The sequence below is a fragment of the Stigmatopora argus genome, chromosome 2 (assembly GCF_051989625.1).
Source record: "Stigmatopora argus isolate UIUO_Sarg chromosome 2, RoL_Sarg_1.0, whole genome shotgun sequence".
Taxonomy (NCBI): Eukaryota; Metazoa; Chordata; class Actinopteri; order Syngnathiformes; family Syngnathidae; genus Stigmatopora; species Stigmatopora argus.
The window spans coordinates 21,263,205-21,286,936 of NC_135388.1; the positions used below are offsets into that span (position 1 = coordinate 21,263,205).

Below are 23,732 nucleotides of genomic sequence, written 5' to 3' on the forward strand. Positions count from 1 at the left end.
AGATGCGGTGGTTTCTGAACTGATTGCCAGTCAATCATGGGGCACAACAAGGCAAGGAAAAAATGAGCAAACACAAAAAATTAAATCTGGAGCCCATGCTTGAACCCACAACTTCTGAGACAGATGTCTTAACAAAATTGCTTCCAACATCCCCAAATACTTACCGTATTTTTCGGATTATAAGTCGCAGTTTTTTTCATAGTTTGGCCGGGGGTGCGACTTATACTATGGTGCGACTTATGTGTGAAATTATTAACATATTATATCATTTCACATGTTATTTTTGCACTAAACCGCAAGAGGGCGCTCTATGCCTGTGTTGATAATTTCAACATTGCCGTTAATGAAGATTTCATTGCATTTAGTGATTTGGAGTGAACCTGATAGTTTGGTAAACTTGTTAGCATTTTCTTTATGCTAGAGTTATCTGAATAACTCTTAATATGTTTCGTCGTTATCGAGATTACCAGGCATGTCAGTCATGTAACGTTAGTATACCGTACATTCAGCCTGTTGTTCCTATTTTATTTTAATTTTAAATTGCCTTTCAAGAAGACATGTATGTTTTTGGTGTTGGATTTTATTAAATAAATTTTCCCCCAAAATGCAACTTATTACTCCAGTGCGACTTATGTATGTTTTTTTTCTTTCTTAATTATGAATTTTCTAGCTCGTGCGACTTATACTCAGGTGCGACTTATAGTCCAGAAAATGCGGTACTCGTTTTATTTGTTTAGAAATATGAGGCTATTGAATCATGTGTGCCTTTCGGGTATACAGGGGGATGGTTCCAACTAGTAGATGTTTGCATCATACCAACATATTTATCATGTTTTATGTATCTTTGTTATTCCCCATTCTTCCGATAAATAGTTACATGAAAAATGTCATCTTTTTTTAAGGTAAAAAATGTGACCATACCTGGGGTGAGCGAAGCGGAGTTCAACGCTAATGCAGGGAAAAGGGCGGACACATGGGAGTGAGGGTGCAGTAACGGAAAATGTGATAACAAAAAGCACTTCACAAAATAAAGCCTTAAATAAAATAAAAAGGAAAAGTAAAAAAGCAAAAAAACCAAAAAAACAGCACGACCAAGTTGGCATGTAAAGTACCAAAATAATCGCAAAATAAATGCAACAATAAGGCAGTAAGGCCTCGGAAGGGTGTCATGAATACACGGCAAGAAGCAAAATGCAAAACACAGTACTCCGACTGCTAGCTGATTGTGGCAGTTGTCCTTAAGTACTGTGTGTACCAATTCTGTTGCACCGCCCTGCAACTTTAGCTTAATCAGCTGCTGCGGAGACACCAAGTCGTCGCAGACAACAGACTGTGACAAAATTTTACTAGAACGTGTCTATAGAAAGAGAGGTCTTTTGTTGTTTTGTTTCTTTTAAGCTTTGTTTGTCAGAAAGATTTTGCTATTTTTTTCATGTGTTTGCTTATTCATTTGCAATAAAAGTACCTCTACTTACGAAATTAATTGATTGCAGAACTTTTTTCGTAACTTGAAAATTTTGTAATTATAGGTGTACTTTATATGTAAATTCTCGAATTCGTTCCGCGATCCTCACACAACTACCAACTAAACCCTCTTCAATTTGTCAGTGTCCCAATTTTGTATGAAAGGTGTGAGGAACAGACATTTATTAATGTCTTAAAATAAATAAAGCATATTCGAAGTGGACAGGTATGTAGAAACATGGATAGTGGTTGTTGTGAAACAGCCAATTGAATTGACTTGAATGCTTTTATTGTCATTATATGAGATAGAATGAGAGCGATGAATTGAGAGCCCAGTCGAGGGTAGCGATGTTCTAAAGTCAGAATCAATGCATCCGCGGCAATATTTTCAAAATAAAATAACGGATAAGGAAATGCATTTACTTTTTGGGGGATTTCGTAACTAGGATCTTTTTCGTATCTCGAGTCACTCATTTGCATGTAAAAATGTTCATAACCTGCAAATTTTGCACCTAAAGGCATTCGTAAGTAGAGGTATGACTGTATATAATATAATAATAATAACAATAATAATATAATTATTCTTGTCTCATCTCATTTTCTGAACTGCTTTATTTATATGACCTGGATTTGAACCCAGGACCCCAGAGCTGTGAGGCTGACGTGCTAACCACTCGGTCCACCAGGCCACCGGGCCACCCTTAATATAATTATTATATTGTTATATTTAATATATTAGGGTCCAGCACCCCCCGCAACCCTAGTGAGGGTAAAGCGGTTCAGAAAATGAATGAATGAAATTAAAAACTTATTTAATCCTCCTTAAAGTCTTAGTAACTTACTATAGAGTTAATAAAAATCATGTTTGAAATATAACATCAACCTAACTGAAAATTGATCCTGCCTGTTTAAAATTTAAGCTTAAGCTTCCACATTACTATTACTAAAAACAAATATTGGCCTGCTAATAGTGCTATGTTAAGTTTGTACAAGGATATTTGTTAAAATCAGTGGATGGTCATCATTATTGGAAGACTACAACATTTAGACTTGACAACCCAATAAGGGTTACAATAAAAACATTCACGCCACCAAAATATTATTGTGTTTTGTCGTTCATAATGTAGGTCTTGATAATACCTACGTCGATATTTTGACCCTTGACAACGCATCCGATATATTTCCAGTCTGCTGAACCCTTTCAACAGGGAAGCCTCCATGTTGTCAAATCAATATGTGTAATGAGGGTTGATAAATGGGTGAACACTGACTGTTGGTTCTCAAGGACATGTTATAGTACAGTATATATTATATACAAATGCTGCTGGCTCAAGTCAATGAAACATCTATATACTATATAGATGTTTCATTGACTTGAGCCAGCAGCATTTGTAAACAAAAATTAATTCCATCTTGTTTGCGTGGATGTGTGAATGTTTTGTTTAAGGTATACGTATCTCTATATCAGAAAACAAAACAAAAATTAATCTTCCTTTTGGTTTCATAGAGTTCAATCAGCTGGTCACTCAGGGGAAGAAGTTTTAAAGTCGCTGTGAAGTCCAAGATCCAGCCCTTTTATTCGTAATGAGGCAATGGCTAAATAGCAAATCATGAAATTCAAATACGACATGAAGTAAGAGTAAAAGCGAGAGACCATTAAGGGCAGCGGCCCTCTGGCTCGCTTATTCATTCTAATACAAAGACAAATTGGAGTAAAAAAGGAAAAATAGAATGGTGACATGAAAGACTTGAGAGTGCTTCTTGCCCTCTGGGACACTCAAGAGTGGACAGGAAGTAGGGTGATGGACTTCCCCCATGTTAACTCGCCTCAGGACAATTGGCAGCAAAACACATACATTGGACTTTCTATCATTAGTGTGTTCTTACTTATCACACACAAATGCACAGTATTTAACTTGCTATCAAGGGTTCAGTGGGTTTTGTGTTTTTGAGGTATGTAGACCGATCCTGGGAAAGTAGTGTGTGTGGTCCACCAAGTCAAAGGTTTCTTGGCAAGAAGAATCATGAGGTTGCATTTTGTTTGAGTTATTCTCAGCATGGCTTTGTACATTGAATTATGACATCTTAATTTCCCACCAGTCGTCTCTGCACATAACTCTCACCTGATAACAGATAACCTTGGGACTCAGCGTGCCATTCCAATAGCTGTGTGTATTATGTAAAGTCAATTCATTTGCATCAGATAAAACAGGATGGACGCTTCACCAGTCAGTCGCAGTGCTTACACATCAGGAATTAGGGCACACACACATTCATACTCACATCCACACTCTAACAGTATGGACAATAGAGACTGGATTTATAGATTTATATTACACGACCAAGTGCCCAATCACGATTTAATGCTGATAACATATTCATTCATTTATTTTCTGAACCACTTATCCTCACAAGGGCAGCTGGGGGTGCTGGAGTCTATCCCAGCTGACTTCGGGGCAGAGGTAGTGGACACCCTGAATCGGTGGCCCGTCGATCGCAGGGCACAAGGAGATGGACAACCATTCACTGTCATACCTTGGGGCAATTTAGAATGTCCAACCGGCCTACCATGCATGTTTTTGGAATGTGAGAGGAAACTGAGGAACCCCGAGAAAAAACACGCAGGCACAGGGAGAACATCTGCCTACAGAGATGAGGTCAACAAACTGTCTTCGTGGTGTTTGGTGAACAATCTCACAATAAACACCACGAAAACTAAATAAATTATCCTGCACTTTCGCAAACGTAGCACAGATCTGGCCCCACTCCCCATAAATGGAGTATGCGTAGACAGGGTCCAGTCCTTCAAATTCCTGGGGGTCCATGTCACGGACAAGCTCTCCTGGTCTACCAACACCACAGCAGTGGTGAAGAAAGCCCAGAAGTGACTCCATATCCTGAGAGTACTCAGGAGAAACAACTTGGACACTAAGCTTCTGGTAACCTTCTATAGAGCCACTGTGGAGAGCATCCTGGCATACTGCATTACAGTGTGGTGCGCTGGAAGCACGGCAGCAGACAGAAAAGCCATGCAGAGAGTGATCAACACCGCCCAGAAGATCATCGGCTGCTCTCTGCCCTCACTGGATGACATTGCCAGCCCTCGCTACTTCAGCAGAGCCGGGAATGTTGTTAGGGACCCTTACCACCCATGCCACAACCTGTTCCAGCTGCTGCCCCCGGGCAGACGCTACAGGTCTCACAAAACACGGACAAATAGACTTAGGGACAGTTTTTTCCCAGAGCCATTAGGGCTCTGAACTTGCATTAGCACGACACACAATCCTTTCTGTGCAATAAGTTCTGGGTGTGCAATATCAATGTGCAATATCTTAGATTGTGCAATATTTTAGAATTACCTTGCCCGAATGTGACTTTTTAAATTACTTATTTATGTTTTTATTAGGAAACACGCACTTTGTGGAGCAGCACCACTAATTTCATGATACGCAGCTGTTCTATAATGAAAATTAAGGCTTTTGACATTTGACAACATGCAAACTCTGGGTTTGCTAACCACTCAGATACTGAGGCGGCTGATCACATATTTAACAAATTTCAAATTCTCTCTTAATTTCAAGTGACACATTCAACTTTTCTTTCATCGATTCGTGCTGTGCACATTCTTTGATATTTGCCACAATAGACAGTAGGGATGTGGTAGATGTTTGTTGTTTATTATCGGTTTGTTGAAAGCTTAGTCAGCTGTGTCAACCTACCCAAAGAATTGACAGTTTCTGGCCCCCGTGCGTCCTCTTTAAAACACAGGCGAATAAATAGCTCTATTTTTATTCCTCTGCTGATTGATTGATGTCAGTTGAAAGGAGCAACAAATTCACCCTAACCAAGACCATTTAATCTCAGTGTGAAAAATCAGTGAGGTTTCAGTCTCGATTACTGCTTCTGCCTACCCCCTCTGTTCAAGTTTATGTGCTTGCCAGTTGATATATTAAGCCAAGAGTACAGTAGCTTTTTTCCCACCGCTCAAAAACAGTTGTGTGTTGCAGACACATCTGCAGACTGGAGTTGAGTATTTGGTCACCTAAACCAATAAAGCTGCAGCCAGTTAGTTATACAGGGAGCTGGAACTTGAATCAGCAAGTGTTGTTAACTGTGAGACAGTGACATTGTATAAAGAGTCCTCATGATTGTAACTTTTAAACTACATTTTTTATACTGCTTATTTTGTTCAAGGAGCAGACCAAAATGTCTTCCAAAGAAACGCAGACAACACCCTGCTCTTGAACCAATCAGCTATGGACACCAGGCGGGGGACACCCTGAATGCGTGGTCAGCCAATCGTCGAGCTTATTTTATATATTGCTTTTAATCTATAATCATATTGAATGTTTTTCGAAAGTAGCTATTTCAAATATTTAGGAACAACTTCTATGGCTACATCCATTTATAAAATCCATTTTCAAAATAAAATAGCAGATACAGGAAATGTATTTAGGTTTTGGCGATAATAACTTAATACCTGGATCTTGTTTTGATATATTGGAACAGTAATTTGCATATCAAAGAGTTTTAAACATAAAAAAATATGTAGAAGCATTCTTAAGCAGAGGTCAGTGATCGACCAATAATTGGTCCGGCCGATATTTGGACGTGTGCCGTATATCGCATCGGCCTTTTTTGGATTGAATTGGAACTTTATTTCATCCCATATTCGGGAAATTTCCTTGATTGCAGTAGCAAGAAAGTAGCAAGCACAGACCAAGCCACGCGACTGGGTGGGGTCGAGTCGCCAAGGTCGCAAAACAACAAAGCAAAAAGCACAAAGTAAAAGGCAAAGTATATGGTAAGCATTAAGAAATATTAAAATGCAGTTAAAAAAGATAGAAAAGCACCAAAAACACAAAACGAGCAAGAGCGGACGGAGCTACCGCTACCAGCTGCCACTTGAGCGGCGCCATCTTGGTTGCAGTAGCAAAAACGGATACAGACACAAGAAAAATACATTGTAGAGTTAGATAAAACTGGAACCAAACACAGGAAGTCTTCCACAAGGCGGGGAACTTCTGCAGACTGAGACTGAGGTTGAAAATATGGAGAATCACTCTTCCAAGCTTATCTGCACAGTCCCTCAGTAGTCTGGAGCTGAAGAATCAACAGCAACAGAGTACAACACTTCAGATACTCCGTTTCCGACCGGGAAAGCGCCGACAGCTCTTCCATCTTATCGGGGAGGGATCTCACTTTCCCCATGATAATAGATGGAATGATTGGTCTGAAGCGTCGCTTCTTCTCACAGCACTTTTGTCCAGCTCCAAAACTCCGGCGGCACTGAGGTGTTGCTCCTTCTGCTGCGTATTGTAACAGCTAGTCCCATGTGTGTGACAGCGTAGGCATGGCTGAATGGTTCCAAAAAAGAACTAGCAGAAAGAAACCAAGCTAACAGAACAAAGAAAGTTGTAAAACATTAAAGTAAAAGCTATAAAGTACAAAGTAAAGTAAAAAGGAATGTATTAAGAAATATAAAAATGTAATAAAAAAAGCTAGAAAGGCTGTAAAACACAAAAACTGCCACTGGCTGCCGCCTGACGCCGCCATTTAAAAAAAAAGTGTTTAATTCGACTGTGTTATTTCGGCTCAGAAGCAGCCACGCCTCTCCTCTGTTTCCCTCCTGCTTTGCGTATCGGTGGTGAAAACCCCATAACAGTCAATCACTACTAAAGTGACCACTGTAGTTGTTTGTAAACAAGAGAGAACAGTTCAAACAAAATGACAGCGTGCTTCCCAGTATGTAGAGATGGATGGATTGAATACATTCTCTGTTACCTGTAAGGTCTTCTTTGATGGCAGAACCCTGCAATAAACATGTTTCATAACTCCCTCCCCTTTAAGTGTTTCTTTTGGTGTGGAAAAACTGTGAAATTAAGACTTGTTGAGTGTTAGACATCATGTGACATGGTATCATGTTGTTGTGCACACACACAATGCAATTTCTCTCATAATAAGTATAGAAAGTCTATACTTATTATGAGAGAAATTTATCCTTTTTAATATTGCATCATTTATATTCCACAGTTTTTTGGCATTCTTAAAGTGGCACTGCAAAATTGGTAAAGATATTGACATTTAGATTAGCATCCCTATTTTTCATCATAGGAGGTCCCTCACCTTAAACCTGTTTAGCATGGGTGACCCTGCCAGAGGCTCAAAATCCCAGACAACATAGCTTCTAGCCTCATTGGGACACACAAACCTCACCATTGGTCTTGAATGTTGGTGGGCCACCATCCATGATACACTAAAAATAATAAAATTGAATGAAATGGAGATGTTTAAAATGTAATAGCCATTGACTGTATTATTATATCGTCTGTTACAGTGTATGCCTTGGGAGATAAATGAAACGGCATTATATCAGATGTGGTTGCAAAACAAGAAAGCAGCTGTGTTTTTATCTATTTATTTTTACTAGAGTATTTATCCTGTTGTTGACTTAGAATATAACATTGCACGTTATTTCTGAGGTACAAACACACATAACAACCAAGCACAAATTATACTAACTGGAATGGATACCTCAGGACTTTTCTCCTTTGTACTAGGTCTTCAGATGGAGCTGTCTGTTTCATAAACCGGGTTTGACTGATTTCCTTAACCTAGGGCAAGGGTGGCCAAGTCCGGTCCTCGAGAGCCGCCATCCGGTCTGTTTTTCCATGTCTCCCTCCACAAGCTGTCCAGAAGCTAGATACCGATCCAGATTATTTGATTCAGGTGTGCTGGTGGAGGGAGACATGGAAAACAGACCGGATAGTGGCTCTCGAGGACCGGACTTGACCACCGCTGTCCGAGGGGCTGGACAGATTATTGTGGCTGATACTAAATTGAGTAGAGCAGGTCATGCTCATTGTATGAACTGATTCCATTCCTGTTTGTGTTTGACAGGCCCAATAACTGACCAGGCATTCATCACTGCCAATACATCTCACAGTGGCGGTCCGTGCATTTTCTTGTAGCGGCTTCAATGTATCAATCCAACCCTCATAAAAAATAATCAATAAATCAATGCACAAAAATGGGGTAAAATCCACTTCCTAGCAGCATTTCATGATTAAATACAAAAACGGGAGCTTTTCAGACATTAAAACCAGGCCAGGGGGGTGATTTTCCTGGAAAAAGACAGGGATGAACGTCAATGGCGTACGGGCAAACATTGCCCGAAAATGGGGTAGAATCCAGCCGAAAACAGCATTTATTGATTAAATACAAATACTGGAGCTTTTTAGACATCAGAACCGGGCCCGGAGTATCATTTCCCCGGTAAAAAGACAGCGATGAACGTCGATACGTCCATACGTGAAACGGCAAAAAAATGCACTAAAATGAGGTAAAATCCACTTCCTAGCAGCATTTATTGATTGAATACAAATACTGAAGCTTTTGAGACATTACAACCAGGCCAGGGGGGTGATTTTTCCCGGGAAAAGACAGCTATGGACGTCAATGGCGAAACGGTAAAAATTAAACTGGGGTAAAATGGGGTAAAATCCACTTCCTAGCAGCATTTAGTGATTAAATACAAACACTGGAGCTTAAATACAAACACTGGAGCTTTTCAGATATCAGAACCGGGCCCACAATTGAAATATTATTTAGGAATATAGCCATATTTTACTCACCAAAAATCATTTTTAACTGTACACAATATCCATCCTCCTTTCTTTCTTCCTTCTTTTCTATCGCCATCGAAGCTAATGATGAAAGTCGAGCCTGTCCTGTCATATTTTCGCCATAGTCCGTCTTGAAAATGGCTTTAAATCAACACAACAATATATTTGCTTGTGCAGTTCACTCCAAATACAGTTTGGTAGCTCTTTGGAGTTAGCACACTGAAAGTGGCGCACACACCCTTTTCCCGGCTGTAACAGGCTTGCTAGCTTCGGAGTTGACCACCCTTTCTTAATGATGTCCATTTTTTCTGGAAAAGTCCGTCTGGAAAATAGCTTTGTGAGCAAATCTGCAAACAAATCCATTTGTTTTCCTGCGTCTGCCATTGTGGGTGGAGTTTGCTAGTCTGGCTGCCTCACTCTGGCTTTGGCCCGCCTACTCTATAGCTAGCCAATAATAGTTGGTGAAAGCAATGACGTATCCCCAAGCCAGCAAAATGGCAATGCCTGCAAAAAAACATTGTGGGGTTGCCAACTCGAAATCTGATTGGGTAAAAGCAACAGTCTTGTTTAATGCCGCAGAGCCCGCAGAACTGATTGTGAAGGCTTTGAGGCAGATTTCTGATCCTGGCAACAAATAATGGCTGAAATGTGATTGGTTAAATGCTTCAATATGAAAACACATCTGGAAGCAGTGCAACCAGGGGGAAAAGCAATGAAAGGAAGCTAACAGACCATTTGGAATAATAATACATATGATTCAGATATTTCTTAGGCCAGCAGAGAAGGCCTCGAAGGCCCTGACGCCCCGTCATTGATATCTCAACAAATAATCTGTCAGGGTCCTAACTGAGCTGACATACACCTAAATATAGCTACGTAAGACAGTACATATGACAAAAGGAGATACAATAACGTTGGAGCAATCATAAATATACGAAACAAAATGGGTTTACGGAGTCACACTGGAACATCATAGCTACGCTAATAATTCAATCTTTCCATCTTTTTCTCTCGTTTGTGGTTTCTATTTTACTTGTGTTTTCATTGTACTTGAAGATAGAGTATAATAATTTTTAAAACAACTGCTATTTGCCTCATTTTAGGTAAAATATTTACACACGCCTGTCAGATTCACTAGCTGGGAGCCACACTGGAACATCATAGCTATGCTAATAATTCAATCTTTCCATATTTTTCTCTCGTTTGTGGTTTCTATTTTACTTGTGTTTTCATTGTACTTCAAGATAGAGTATAATAATTTAAAAACAACTGCTATTTGCTTCATTTTAGGTAAAATATTTACACATGCCTGTCGCATACACTAGCGGTAAGATCGAGGGCCTTCCTTTGTGTAATTTGCATATTCTCTGTGTGCTCCGGATACTTTGGTTTTCGCCCACATCTTAAAAACTTGCATTGTAGGCTGATTGAACCCAGTAAACCTATCCTAGGTGTACGACGGTGTGAGAATAATTGTTTGTCTCATTGTACCCATGCGATTGGCTGGGAAACCTTTCAAAGTGTAATCTGCCTACTGCCCATTGTAGCTGGGACTGGGATAGACTCCAGCACCCTCAGACTTTCGTGAGGATAAGATAGAGGAAGATAGATGAATAAAAAATATTAACTGCCATTTTTTTCTTTAGGCAGCTCGGTGTGGGAGTGGTTACCGCGTTTACCCCACAGTTCTGGGGCTGAGTGTTCGATCCCAGGTCGGTCCTCACTGTGTGGAGTTTTCATGTTCTCCGCAGGCTTGTGTGGGTTTTCTCGGGGTACTCCGGTTTACTCCCACATCCCAAAAACATGCGGGTTAGGCTGGTTGAACACTCTAAATTGCCACTAAGTATGAGTGTGTGTGAATCCTTGTTTGTCTGCCTGTGCTCTAAGATTGGGTGGCTACTGATTCAGGGTGTCCCCCACCTTCACCAAGCGTGTGTCTTTGGACAGCTCTTGGCCATTTTAGAAGTTTGACTCTTATTGATTGTATGGCGTGGACAGGTCTCTCTTTTTCAGCTAATGTCCTCAAACAGGTGCTGGACTTTTAAACAGGATCTGGAAAGAAATATATTGTGTCAGAAATATATTTGTCTCCCAAAATAAATATATTTTAATTTAGGCCGCAGAAAATAAATATATTTAAATTTTCGCCATAGAAATCAATAATTGAAAATTATTGCAATATATTTCTAAATCCAGTTTTTAATATTTTGCAAATTTACAAATGAATATTGGTGTCTAACTCGCTAAGTTTCAAGGAAATTTATCACATTTGGCTACCTTTATAATTGAGTTCTGACATTGAGGGGGTGCACCTTCTAGAACTTGCTCCGGGGCACAAAATTCCTCGATACGCCACTGTACGGAATTAATCATAATATATTTCAATAATTGGGCGAAAATTATATTGGCGCTTAGCATGAATAAATTGTTATTATTTTTTAATGGGAAAAATAGATTTAAACCCCAAAAATCAAATCTTGATGACCCCTGGGACTACAACCCAGAAGTTCCCGTCCGAAATCCAGAAAAAAAATGCGTTTTTTGGGTTTGCGGTTGTAGATTTATATGAAAAAATACAGAACTATGGGGAACCTTCCAAAGGATCATTAGATGATACGATACGAGAGACAAACTCGCGATCGCAAAATGGAGTCTCAACAGCGCTTCGTTCTTCTTTGACATCTCGACCAGTGTTCCCTCTAAGCTGCGCGCGTGCGCAATTGCGCACTACTCTCGTCTTCTCTGCGCAGCAGCAATCATATGGCGCACAGTAAAAAAAAAAAAAAAAAAATCGGCTTTTTTTTTTTTTTTTTTTTTTTTTTTTTTTTTTTTACCCCATGATGGCGCCGTTTAAGCGGCAGCCAGTGGCAGTAGCTCTGTCCACTTATGTTTTTCGTGTTTTACAGCATGTTTTACATGAAAAATTAGAGGGAACATTGACATGCACCTGCTTGTGGCAGGTGTGATACTGGTGTGCCCATAGCGAGCAATGATGATGTCGTGACCGGATGATTCGCCTAAAGACGTTTCGCCGACGGACGTTTGACAGACGGACAGGTCGCCGAATGGACGTTCCGCCGAACGTTCATTCGGCGACCTGCCCGTCTGTCAAACGTCCGTCGGCGAAACGTCTTTAGGCGAATCATCCGAGTACCGATGATGTCGCTCACACTGGTACTCGGTGCGCTCAGGGAGGTTGACTTTCTGCTCAGACCAACGAAAAATTAGAGGGAACATTGATCTCGACTCAATGTTGAGTATAGATAACATTCGCAATTAGTGGTGCACAGCTCAAAGCGTGCGGTCAACGTGGGGAAATGCATGAGCCAATCAACTAGCTCTAAGTGTCCCGACCAATAATTAGCCGCATTGTGATCACGCGGATTACGCATGCACATGAAATTCTGGCGTGTGCGCACGTGCATGGACTGTGCACAGCGCACACAGCATTTGACCTTGAATGTATGGAGAAATGCGAGCCATGTGCGTGCAGGTGTGTTTTTTGTGCATTTGCGAATTTCTCGCATGCTACGGAAAATGGCAGAGGAAAATTATTGGAAATAATTTGGGTTCGTCGACAAATAACTGATAATTTTTCAGCATAAACAAATATATTTACATTGTGAAAGCCCAATTGAAAATATATTTATGGCAATATACTGCCTGCAATAATTTTCTACCAATTATTTATGGCCAACGACTGCTTTTAAAGGTAGACCTACAGGTCTAGATGATAGATACCGTAGTTTCTCGCACGTATTTGTCGCTCAAAATGATGAGGGTACAGCTTATTTGCGCACTAATTTGACTAGACATGCACGAAACTGCAAGGTGACAAAGACAAAACACCACAACGCAAGACAATGCAGCCGATAAGTATAGCCTTGTAAAGAAAATTGAAATTACAAATACTTTATACTCTGTTTATCAACCTGAATCATTTAATATAGCCATTGTACTATACAATTTATAATAAACCGTATCTTGCATAAAGCGTGAAAAAACTCACTTACTTGTGCCTGCCATTGCTCACTCAGGGCGCCGCCATCTTTCCGTGGTTAAACCTGCTCTGACTGGCCAGATGCAAGTAGCCTTGATACATGCGTCCGTAGTGTTTATCATGTCAGCACATCCCCATAGTTGTTAAAGCTGATTGAAGGTCTCGCGGTCAAACATTAAAATATCAGCCTTGATACCTGCGTAACGTGTATCTCATACTATTATTGCACCCAGAAACTTGGTGAAAAATAGAGTGCTACGGACATACTTCCTGGTTGTCCAGCTCACATGACTTCCTTTTTGAATTTGTCTATGTGCAAGGAACACCTTTTCGGAATCTGTAATCCAGCAGACGATCCTTTCGATTCATGCAGTATCTAAGAAATACCACGTGCGATGATTTTTCTCAAGATTTTCCCTACTCTCTTTTAAAACCATGAATATGGAGGTAAAAATTGTGAATCAGGGGTCGTCTTATACGAGAGAAATTGTAAAATTCTACGATTTTAAGGCAATTTTAAGGGTACGGCTTATACGCGGAGAGGGTCAATATGCGAGAAAATACAGTAAGTGTTATTTCCTGGCACAAAATGTTCATGGATACATACAAGTCTACACAGACTGAGATACAGGCTGAATTGATCTCAAAATGCCCTGTGCTTAATCAGCACCATTCTTAGGCCTTTAATCAATAAAAAGGTGGGTGGAGGGTCCAGCCTGCCTGACAAATTACAGTGTATAATTTATGTTAGTTGCACAAGAGCTTAAAAAAAGCACCTTGACTGCCTGACAAACTTCACTCATGAATTACGCAGCTGACATAATGGGACTCTCAGGAGAAAAGTGCGGACTGAGGTGTCCCAGGTTTGCATCAGTTGTTTGCTCTAAGGGAACTTAAGAAAAACTGAAGGTCTTTGCCTTCTTACAGTATATCTGACTGCTCTATAAGACATAAATGCCATTCAAATCTGGCATGTGGATTCAGATTTCAATAACCGTGCCTAACAAAGAAAAAATACTTTTGATGTGTTGAGCCGCGGTGGTGGTGCATGTCTTGCACTGTCTCATGTCCTGCCGTTTCTTCCAGAGATTTCATCACTTTAATGAAGTTTTGAATGTCAATGGAGTTTTTCATGAACTCGGCAGTAAAAAGATTCACCATGTTTGATCACCAAGCTGTCAGTCTTAGCTCACTTACCCGCTGTGCATTTGGATTCGCAGTCCACGTGGGTCATACGCTCAGATTTGTAAGCAAAGAAAACAGAGCACCCTTATTTCTGGATGTAGTCGGGCCACATGAACTATTAATGTGGTGAGGACGCCAACCCCGTTCAAGTGTTTTCAAACTGAAAATTAACCATTATGTGGTTTCGACTCATTACACAGCATTGTATAATGATTAGTCCTTTCGCAGAATATGCATTAGTTAACACTGAAATAATTTGGAATGAGTGGGGGATTCTTATTCATGCGTTAACCTCAATAAAATATCAGACCACGGAAATCAAGTCAATTATTCAAATGATGAGTTTTATACTCCTACTCGATAGATTTTGTAGAATAAGCTGGAAGTCTATTTATTTTTATGTTGATAATGCTCATTTGGTTTCATAATAAAAATTCAACAATAATTAGTCAATAAATAGTAATAGAGAAGGACATTTTATAAAAACAAAGGGAAATTAAAATTATTAAATTAATGAATTGTTTTGACACACCCCAAAGTGGTGTTTTCATAGGGCAGGTCGACTTCTCTCTTGTTCTTTTACACCATAAACTAGCTCACGAAACCCATTCATAGAAATTTCAAAAGATCACAGAATACATACACTTTATCACAGCTCTTGTCTAAGTTTCCTAAAGAAAGAGAAGGGGGGCAGCCTTTTAACCCAAAGTCTTCCTTTTTTTAAGGAGGATTTTAGGGAGTTTCATTGGTGATTATAGTGATCTCTTGTTTTGGGGCAGCCATTGGTTTGTCTTTTTGTCAAGAATTAATGCAAAAAGAGGGTTAAAAAAGACTTAACATTACATTAAAGTATTCCCGAAAAGAGATGATTTTCATGTATTTATAAACACATACCCTATTTACTCGCATATAAGCCGCATTTGTCGGACTAAAAAATGAGGACTGAATCGAGGGTGCGGCTTTTATGCACATAAAAAGACGTCAAGGTGACAAAGACAAAACTTTTTGCACGGCAACGTACTCGTAACATAACATAAACAAATTTAAATACACTTGGATTACGATGCAGACACACTCAAAAATAAGTTTAATCTAACCTTACACTAAACTTAATTCTAATTTTGTCTTAAATTTTGATACCTTTCTTCTCCCGTGTTGGCTCTATTTGCCCCGCCTCCACCCTGACTTTCAGATGCAACCTATCGAGGGTTGTTTGCTTTTGTATTCCCTTCAAAATATTCCGAAAATGATGCACACACATTTTTTCTGTTAACCCATAATAAAGTCATAAAAGAACCAAACTTCATGAATGTTTTTTGTGACAAAGAAGTATCTGTTCCAATCACTCTATCAGAGAAAAATCAGAGTTGCAGAAATAACTGGAAACTCACGAGAGCCATGACATTATGTTCTTCACAAGTGTATGTAAACTTTTGACCACAACTGTATATACATTTAGGATGTAATCACTCCCAGCGCGAGTGGGAAATATACCTGTTTGACAGGACTGTTGGTTAATTTAGAATTTACCTCTCCAAAGATTTGAAGTAGGGTAAAATGTCTTTGATGAAACATTTTATGTATTAATCAATTCTCTTGTATCTTTTCCGCCCGCTGCTAAAACACAATGTCTTGTCAACTCTTGAATGTTGACCCATTTTTGTAGTACCTTTAAAATATTATCTGGTTCTGTTTTTCCATCCCCATTAACTTATTTGAGTCACAGGAAGCTGCATGATAATTCTGTGTACCCCAAAGAGCCCAGAGAGGCCAACCAATAAGCCTGCTTTGTCAGCAAAATAGTGTTGTCCATCATTATGGACCACATCGGGGCCACAGGGGAGCGAATTGGTCAATGAAGCTTTCAGCTCCTCAATAAAGCTCGGTGTTTAGCCAGGCTCTGGTAGTTAGACATTGCATTAAGATCTTAGTGGCTCTTTGGTGGCACATTGTGGGTAAAAAGGGTGGATTAGCATTGATAATGAAACTGGAGTGTTTGTTTAAGATTCATTAAAAGTTCTGGTTCAGTTATTGCCATTATAGGTTCTATTGGTTTGTTTTTAGAGACTACAGTCACTTCGGTATATAAAAAAAAAAGAAATGCATTCATTCATTCATTCATTTTGTGCTGAGTTGAGTGACAGTCCCCTGTCTTCTGCCATTTTTCGGGGCGTCAAGTGGAAGACAGGGAATTGTCTCCTGCTTGCGAGTTTTAGTATGAATTTTAGCATTTTTATGAACATTTTTTATTTGAATACTTAATATAAGAAAATGTGATGTACTGAAGCCGCAAAGTGGTGAAGGATGGAAATTCAGAGGTCAAACATTTCCTGTACTTTTTCGACAGGTTTGTACATATTGCAGAAGTGATTTTGACCAACTCTTGCACACAGATCAGTCAGGTTTCTGGGCTGTCACTGAGAAACACAGAATTTGATCTGCCTCCCAAGATTTTCTATTGGGTTTAGATCTGGAGACTGGCTAGGGCATGCTAGAACTTTGAAATGCTTCTTACGGAGCCAACCCTTGGTTTTCCTGGCTGTGTGCTTTGGGTCATTGTCATGTTGGAATACCCAGGCACCACCCATGTTCATGTTCAAACTGAGGGAAGGAGGCTGGTCCCAAAAATCTCACAATACATGGACCCAGTCATCCTCTCCTTAATACCGTGCAGACGTCCTGTGCAGAAAAAAGACTCCTAAAGCATGATTCTACCACCCCCATGATTCACAGCAGCTGGTGTTCTTGGGATGGTGCTCATCATTCTTCTTCCTCCAAACAGGGTTAGTGGAATTATGACCAAAAAGTCCTATTTTGGTCTCATCTGACCACAAAATCTTCCCCCATTACTCTCCCAAATGGTCATTGGCAATCTTAAGACAGACTATGACATGTGCTGGTTTAAGCAGGGGAGCCTTTCGGGCCGTGCATGATTTCAAACCATGTTGTCGTAGTCTATTACCAACCGTGACTGGACGATTTGCCGAAAGACGTTTGGTCGACGGACGTTTGGCCGACGGACAGTTTTTCAACCTCGGCCCACGGGCCATATACGGCCCGTTACCGATAACATTCATTTAGGAATAACAAGGGCATGTACTGCCCCCCGCTGGACATATTTCTAAATACAAGTACGTACTACAATGTGCTGCCAATTTTTTATATTTTTTATTTTATCGTTGCGTTTAAAGTAGTAGCCATTCGGACACGCAATTTAATTTATCAAAGCTGGGGATTGATGTCTGTCACTGAGAAAAAACAACACTAGAAGACTTATGTGAAATTCTAAGTGCCTTGGACAGACTAGAGGGCTTAGAGAACAATACCTGAAAATGCCATGGAACACACTTGTACTTCTAGTTTAATTTTAAATAATTTCCCATTATTTTAGGAAATATATATTCACAATGATTTGCTGAGAACCTTAATTAAATATTAATCTCAACGTTTTCTATGCTGGTGTAAGTTTTCTGGAGTAGGATTTCTGGATTTACAATTTCATTACAGTAGTACTTACTGTTACTACTACTTTATTTTCTCTATTTCTTCTGTCACGTACTGTTCTGCGTGATCTCCAAATGGCTACTACTTTAAACGCAAGGATAAAATAAAAAATATAAAAAATTGGCAGCACATTGTAGTACGTACTTGTATTTAGAAATATGTCCAGCGGGGGGCAGTACATGCCCTTGTTATTCCTAAATGAATGTTATCTGTAACGGGCTGTATAGGGCCCGCGGGCCGAGGTTGAAAAACATGTACACACACGATCCGAGGGCGGGGCGAGCGCGCGAACCCCGTTTCAGCGAAACGTCCATTCGGCGAACTGTCTGTCGGCCAAACATCCGTAGGCGAAACGTCTTTCGGCGAATTGTCCGAGTACCATTACCAACAGTCACCTTGGAAACAGTCGTCCCAACTCTTTTCAGAGCATAGTTCTGGGCTGATTCCTCACCTTTCTTAGGATCATTGAGACCCCACGAAGTGATATATGGCATAGAGCTCTGCACCGATTGAGATTGACCGTCATGTTTAGCTTCATCCATTTTCTAATGATTGCTCCAACAGTGGACCTTTTATCACCAAGCTGCTTTGCAATTCCTCTGTAGCCATTCCCAGCTTTGTGGAAGTGTACAATTTTGTCTCTGGTGTCTTTGGACAGCTCTTTGGTCCATCTGCCCATCTGCCCATCCGCCCACCCGCCCATCTGCCCATCAGCCCATCAGCCCATCTCTATGTGTTTGGGATCATTGTCATGCTGAAAGACCCAGCCACGTCTCATCTTCATTGTCCTTGCTGATGGAAGGAGATTTTCACTCAAAATCTCTTAATACATGGCTCCATTCATTCTTTCCTTTACACAGATCAGTCGTCCTGGTCCCTTTGCAGGATAAACAGCCCCAAAGCATGTTGTTTCCACCCCCATGCTTCACAGTGGGTATGGTGTTCTTCGGATGCAATTCAGTATTCTTTCTCCTCCAAACGAAGACCTGTGTTTCTACCAAAACGTTCTATTTTGGTTTCATCTGACCATAACACATTCTCCCAGTCCTCTTCTGGATCATCCGAATGCTCTCTAGTGAACCGCAGACGGGCCTGGATGTTTACTGGCTTCAGCAGGGGGACACGTCTGGCAGTGCAGGATTTGAGTCCCTGGCGGCACATTGTGTTACTGACAGTAGTCTTTGATACTGTGGTCCCAGCTCTCTGCAGGTCATTCACTAGGTTCCCAGTGTGGTTCTGGAATTTTTGCTCACCGTTCTTGTTATCATTTTGACGCCACGGGTTGAGATCTTGCATGGAGCCCCAGATCGAGGGAGATTATCAGTGGTCTTTGGATTGGATTGGATATTTTTATTCATCCCATATTTGGGAAATTTCATTGTGACAGTAGCAGAGGGTGATTAGACATAACAACAAAGCAAAAGCACAAAGTACAAAGCAAATCAAAGTAAACGGGATCATTAAGAATCACCAAGTCAAATCCTTAAGACAGAAAAACAGCAAAAACACAAAAACGAGCAAGAGTGGACGGAGCTATTGCCGCCGGGTGCCACTTGAACGGCGCCATTTTGGTTGCGGTAGCAAAAACGGATACAGACTCAAAAAGACGTTGTAAAGTTGGACAAAACTGGAACCACACACAGGAAGTCTTACACAAGATGGGGAACTTCTGCAGACTGGGACCGAGGGAGAATGTGCAGAGTCACTCTTCCAAGCTTATCCGCACAGTTCCTCAGTAGTCTAGAGCTGAAGACAACAGCAGCAGAGCAGGACTCTGCTTCCGGCCTGGTAAGCGCCGACAGCTCTTCCATCTTCTCCCATGATGGAATGGTTGGTCAGAAGCGTTGCTTCTTCTCCCGGCACTTTTGTCCAGCTCCGAATTTCCAGCGGTAATTGAGGTGTTGCTCCTTCTGCTGCGTATTGTAACAGCTAGTCCCATGTGTATGACAGCGTAGGCATGGCTGATGGTTCAAAAAAAGAAGTGGCAGAAAGAAGCCAGGCTAACAGAACATAGAAAGTTGTAAACACATTAAAGTAAAAAGTATAAAGTACAAAGTAAAGTAAAAAGGAATGTATTAAGAAATATCAAAATGTAATTTTAAAAAAAGATAGAAGGGCTGTAAAACATGAAAAACAAATAAGAGTGGACAGAGCTACTGCCACTGGCTTCCGCGTGACGGCGCCATCTTGGAGAGAGAAAATTTTTCTTCTTCTAATAATTGCTCCCACTGTTGATTTCTTTACACCAAGCATTTTACCTATTGCAGATTCAGTCTTCCCAGCTTGGTTCAGGTGTACAATTTGTCCCTGGTGTCCTTCGACAGCTCTTTGGTCTTGGCCATAGCGGAGTTTGGAGTGTGAGAGACTGAGGTTGTGGACAGGTGTTTTTTATACCGATAATGAGTTAAAACAGATGTTATTAATACAGGTAACGAGTGGAGACCTCGTTAGACCTCGTTAGAAGAAGTTAGACCTCTTTGACAGCCAGAAATCTTGCTTGTTTGTAGGTGACCAAAGACTTATTTTCCACTCTAATTTGGAAATAGTTTCTTTAAAAACCAAACAATGTGATTCTCTCCTTTTTTTCACATTCTGTCTCTCATGGTTGAGGTTTACCCATGTCGACAATTAGAGGCCTCTCTAATCTTTTCAAGTAGGAGAACTTGCACAATTGGTGGATGACTAAATACTTACACGGCGGTAAGCAAGGGCAAGGCAAGTAATACTCCGACAATCCGCTGATTGTAGCAGATGTCGCAGGTATTTTGGACCGCCCCTATTCTTTTTGCCTAAGTATTTGCTGAAAAGAGAGTCAGCGTAGGTTACAGAACATGACAAATGTAAAACACAGCAAAGTCTGTCTCGAAGGTTTACATGAAGTACTTGGCATTATGTACTAACTGGATGATATATGTTGAACCATTTAAGGATGCATTAATGAAAATAAGAAAAAATCATTCATGCTTTTCCTCATCTTTATATCATGAACTTAATCATAATTTATTACTGATATAATACAGTCATGTTTAGTTGTTCTACTTTGCACCTTGCATGTGCGTTTTTCCAAATGTTGTTTTATTTGTTGTGTATGTACAGTTTTCCTGATCTTCATCTTCTGCTTCCCAAAGAGAGAGAAAGAAAATGGGAGTCTGTGGTGTCTATGCTCAAGTGCTGCTGTGGCTCAACCTCATCTCTCTTGGGACTTTCCTGAACCCAGATGATCCCAACGTGTGCAGCCACTGGGAGAGGTCAGGTTTTATAACTCTCCGATATACAGCACAGGATTTAATAAATGAATCTCTACTTCAAATAATGCAGTGAATGCATAAATCCCTGTATAAAATCTCAGTGGCCAGGTTTGTTAGGAATCAAGACAAAAAAGGAAAAAAAGGTTTACTCTACTGTACTGTAATTCCACAATGAAGTGACTGCTTGAGTAGTCTTACTCACTGCTGGTGCGGAAATCACAGTACTGTTATGACCTTGTGGAGGAAGACTAGGCCGATCCTATTCTAGCAACGATATATTTTTCCAAAGACACCAAGCAAGTGGTAACCACTAGGAATAAAAACATTTAAGATGGAGAATGCCCTATCGGTCAGGAACTCGAACTGTAAATTTGTGGCCTCAAAAAATTAATCAGAATTATGAGGAATTTATGCTAATGTAAGAGAAAAGATAAGAAAATATTCACTGGTTTGTATCCTGTTTTAAATGTTTAAATATATAAACATAGAAACGGCCGGGCGGATGAGTGGTTAGCACGTCAGCCTCTGGGGTCGTGGGTTCAAATCCAGGTCTGCCCACTTGTGTGGAGTTTGCATGTTCTGCGTGGGCTTTCTCCGAGTACTCTGGATTCCTCCCACATTCCAGAGACATGCATTGTAGGCTGATTGGACACTCCTAATTGCCACTAGGTATGAGTGTGAGTGTGAATGGTTGTTTGTCTCCTCGTGCCATCGGCTGGGCACTGATTCAGGGTGTTGTCCCCCCGCCTTGTGCCCGAAAGTCAGCTCTTATTGAATTTTTCGTTTTTATTTTGTAAAATAAAACAAAACATTCCAAAGCATTTAATTTATTTAACTAAAACATGTAAATATTCATATATAAAAGATATAAGGAAATATTTGCCACTAAGAGGTTGAAAAAGGAACATTTGGACAATTTGCAAATCTTCAAACAATTCTACTAATGAATTCCCAACAGATATACAAACAGCTGAAAATTGAGGTTACCCTGAGCTATGCCATCTTGTTCTTTAGTGATTAAGTTTGATACATCTGCCTGACAAGCTGTTTTCATTCAACATTTTATATAGTTCTAAAAATGTTATAGTGCTGATTCTTCAATCAAAATTTACAATTCAATAAGCTTTCATAAACAATCAAACCAAAAAAGGATGGATCAAATCCCAATAGAACATTCTTTGACTTGAAAATGGAAATACGCACTGCCTTTAGTTTTGTCCCCTCCCAAGGAGACTGAGAATTTCATTTTATTTCAATTTATGAGAAATCCTTTTAGTTTTTGATACATTTTTGTTCTTTTTTCCAGTGTTCATTCTTTATAAAAACTCAAAATACTCAATTGGCGAATGCTTTTTATTTAAATTTTAGGTGCGTACAAAGCTCTTTTAATCATGTGATAGTTAATAACTTTTTATTTTTTTGAGAAAGGTTTACTTTCTCTCATACATCCTGTATTTTCTGATTCTAGTTACGCAGTTACCGTGCAAGAGTCTTACGCACATCCATTCGACCAAGTCTACTATACTCACTGTACAGACATTCTCAACTGGTTCAAATGCACAAGACACAGGTATGCACAGATTAATGTAAAAATTGTGTTCTATTAATTAGCCCCTGTTACTTGTATATCTTTCAGCATTACAGGCAGGAAATGTGAGGGTTGGGTAACATACTGTATGTACGTCACGATTTAAAATAAGCATGTCTAAACCTTTTCTGCCAGAATTAGTGTACATCAAGTGACCACACATAATCATAGGATTTCATATCTCTCCTGTTGCTTGATGCTGGATTTATAATTCAGTTATGCAAGGCAGTAACAGAATGTGACAAGCAGATGTTCACCGTCTACCTAACACTTGGCAGTTCAGTTATTTCTGATGTGGTCATTTTAATGAAGGACTGTCAGCATAGTATTGGCCTAATGATCACATTAAGCTTTATAGCCACCAGTCAAGATCCTTCAGCTAAGAGCTGAGTCATTGAACTTAAGAGGGTTAAAATTCAGAAAACATCAGCTTGAGTGCAAAGGAATGACTCACTTGATCATTTACCGTATTGACTTGCATATAAGCCACCGACGCGGATAAGCCGCACCCTTAAAATTGGCTTTTGTTGAAATTGTTGAATTTTACAATTTCTCGCGTATAAGCCGCTCAGTGACGGGAACGTGAGTTTTTTCACATTTTATGCAAGATACGAACATTTTCTTGAATTTAATTCATAGACGTCAAAATAAATGATGTTTAGCGTTTTATCTGTTTATCTTTTCTCTATTTTGAAATAAATTACTGTATCGGCTGCATTGTCTTGCGTCATGACATCACGGCGCCACTCCATGATGACGTCGTCAACTTGCATTGTCGTGCATGTCGTGTTTTTATGCGCATATAAGCCGTACCCTCGATTCAGTCATCATTTTTTTGTCTGACAAAAGCGGCTTAAGTAAGTAATTTTTGTCTTTTCCAAAGATATATAATTGTATCATTTATATATGACATTTTAAAATGGGTCAAATTTCTAATTTATTTTTGCTGTATTACATTTCTTGTTTACGCTTAGTGTATTGCAAGTAATAATACATAACTTCCTTCAATATACAGGCTTGGCATTTCAAAATTATGACTTCCTGTGTGGAAAACTCTAACCTCAAAAGTTATGTTTTTAAAGAACAGATCAATTATGACAAAAGGCCAAAAACACAAG

At 39.9% G+C, this 23,732-nt stretch overlaps 2 protein-coding genes across 8 annotated transcripts in view; one reads left to right on the top strand and one right to left on the bottom strand.

Annotated features, from left to right (window-relative positions):
* Positions 1 to 23,732, bottom strand: part of dapk2a (death-associated protein kinase 2a) — a 127,782-nt gene that overhangs the window by 87,385 nt on the left and 16,665 nt on the right. The window lies entirely within an intron of this gene.
* LOC144091223 (multiple epidermal growth factor-like domains protein 11) overlaps positions 1 to 23,732 on the top strand; it is a 134,928-nt gene that overhangs the window by 2,047 nt on the left and 109,149 nt on the right. For 6 of the 7 annotated variants that reach the window (XM_077623429.1, XM_077623409.1, XM_077623446.1 and 3 more), the window contains exons 2-3: positions 20,875 to 21,026; positions 22,495 to 22,596. In XM_077623429.1, coding sequence (XP_077479555.1) covers positions 20,920 to 21,026; positions 22,495 to 22,596 — 209 coding nt within the window. In that variant the 5' untranslated portion in view covers positions 20,875 to 20,919. The remainder of the gene's footprint in view (positions 1 to 20,874; positions 21,027 to 22,494; positions 22,597 to 23,732) is intronic. The other variant, XM_077623401.1, reaches the window with a different exon arrangement.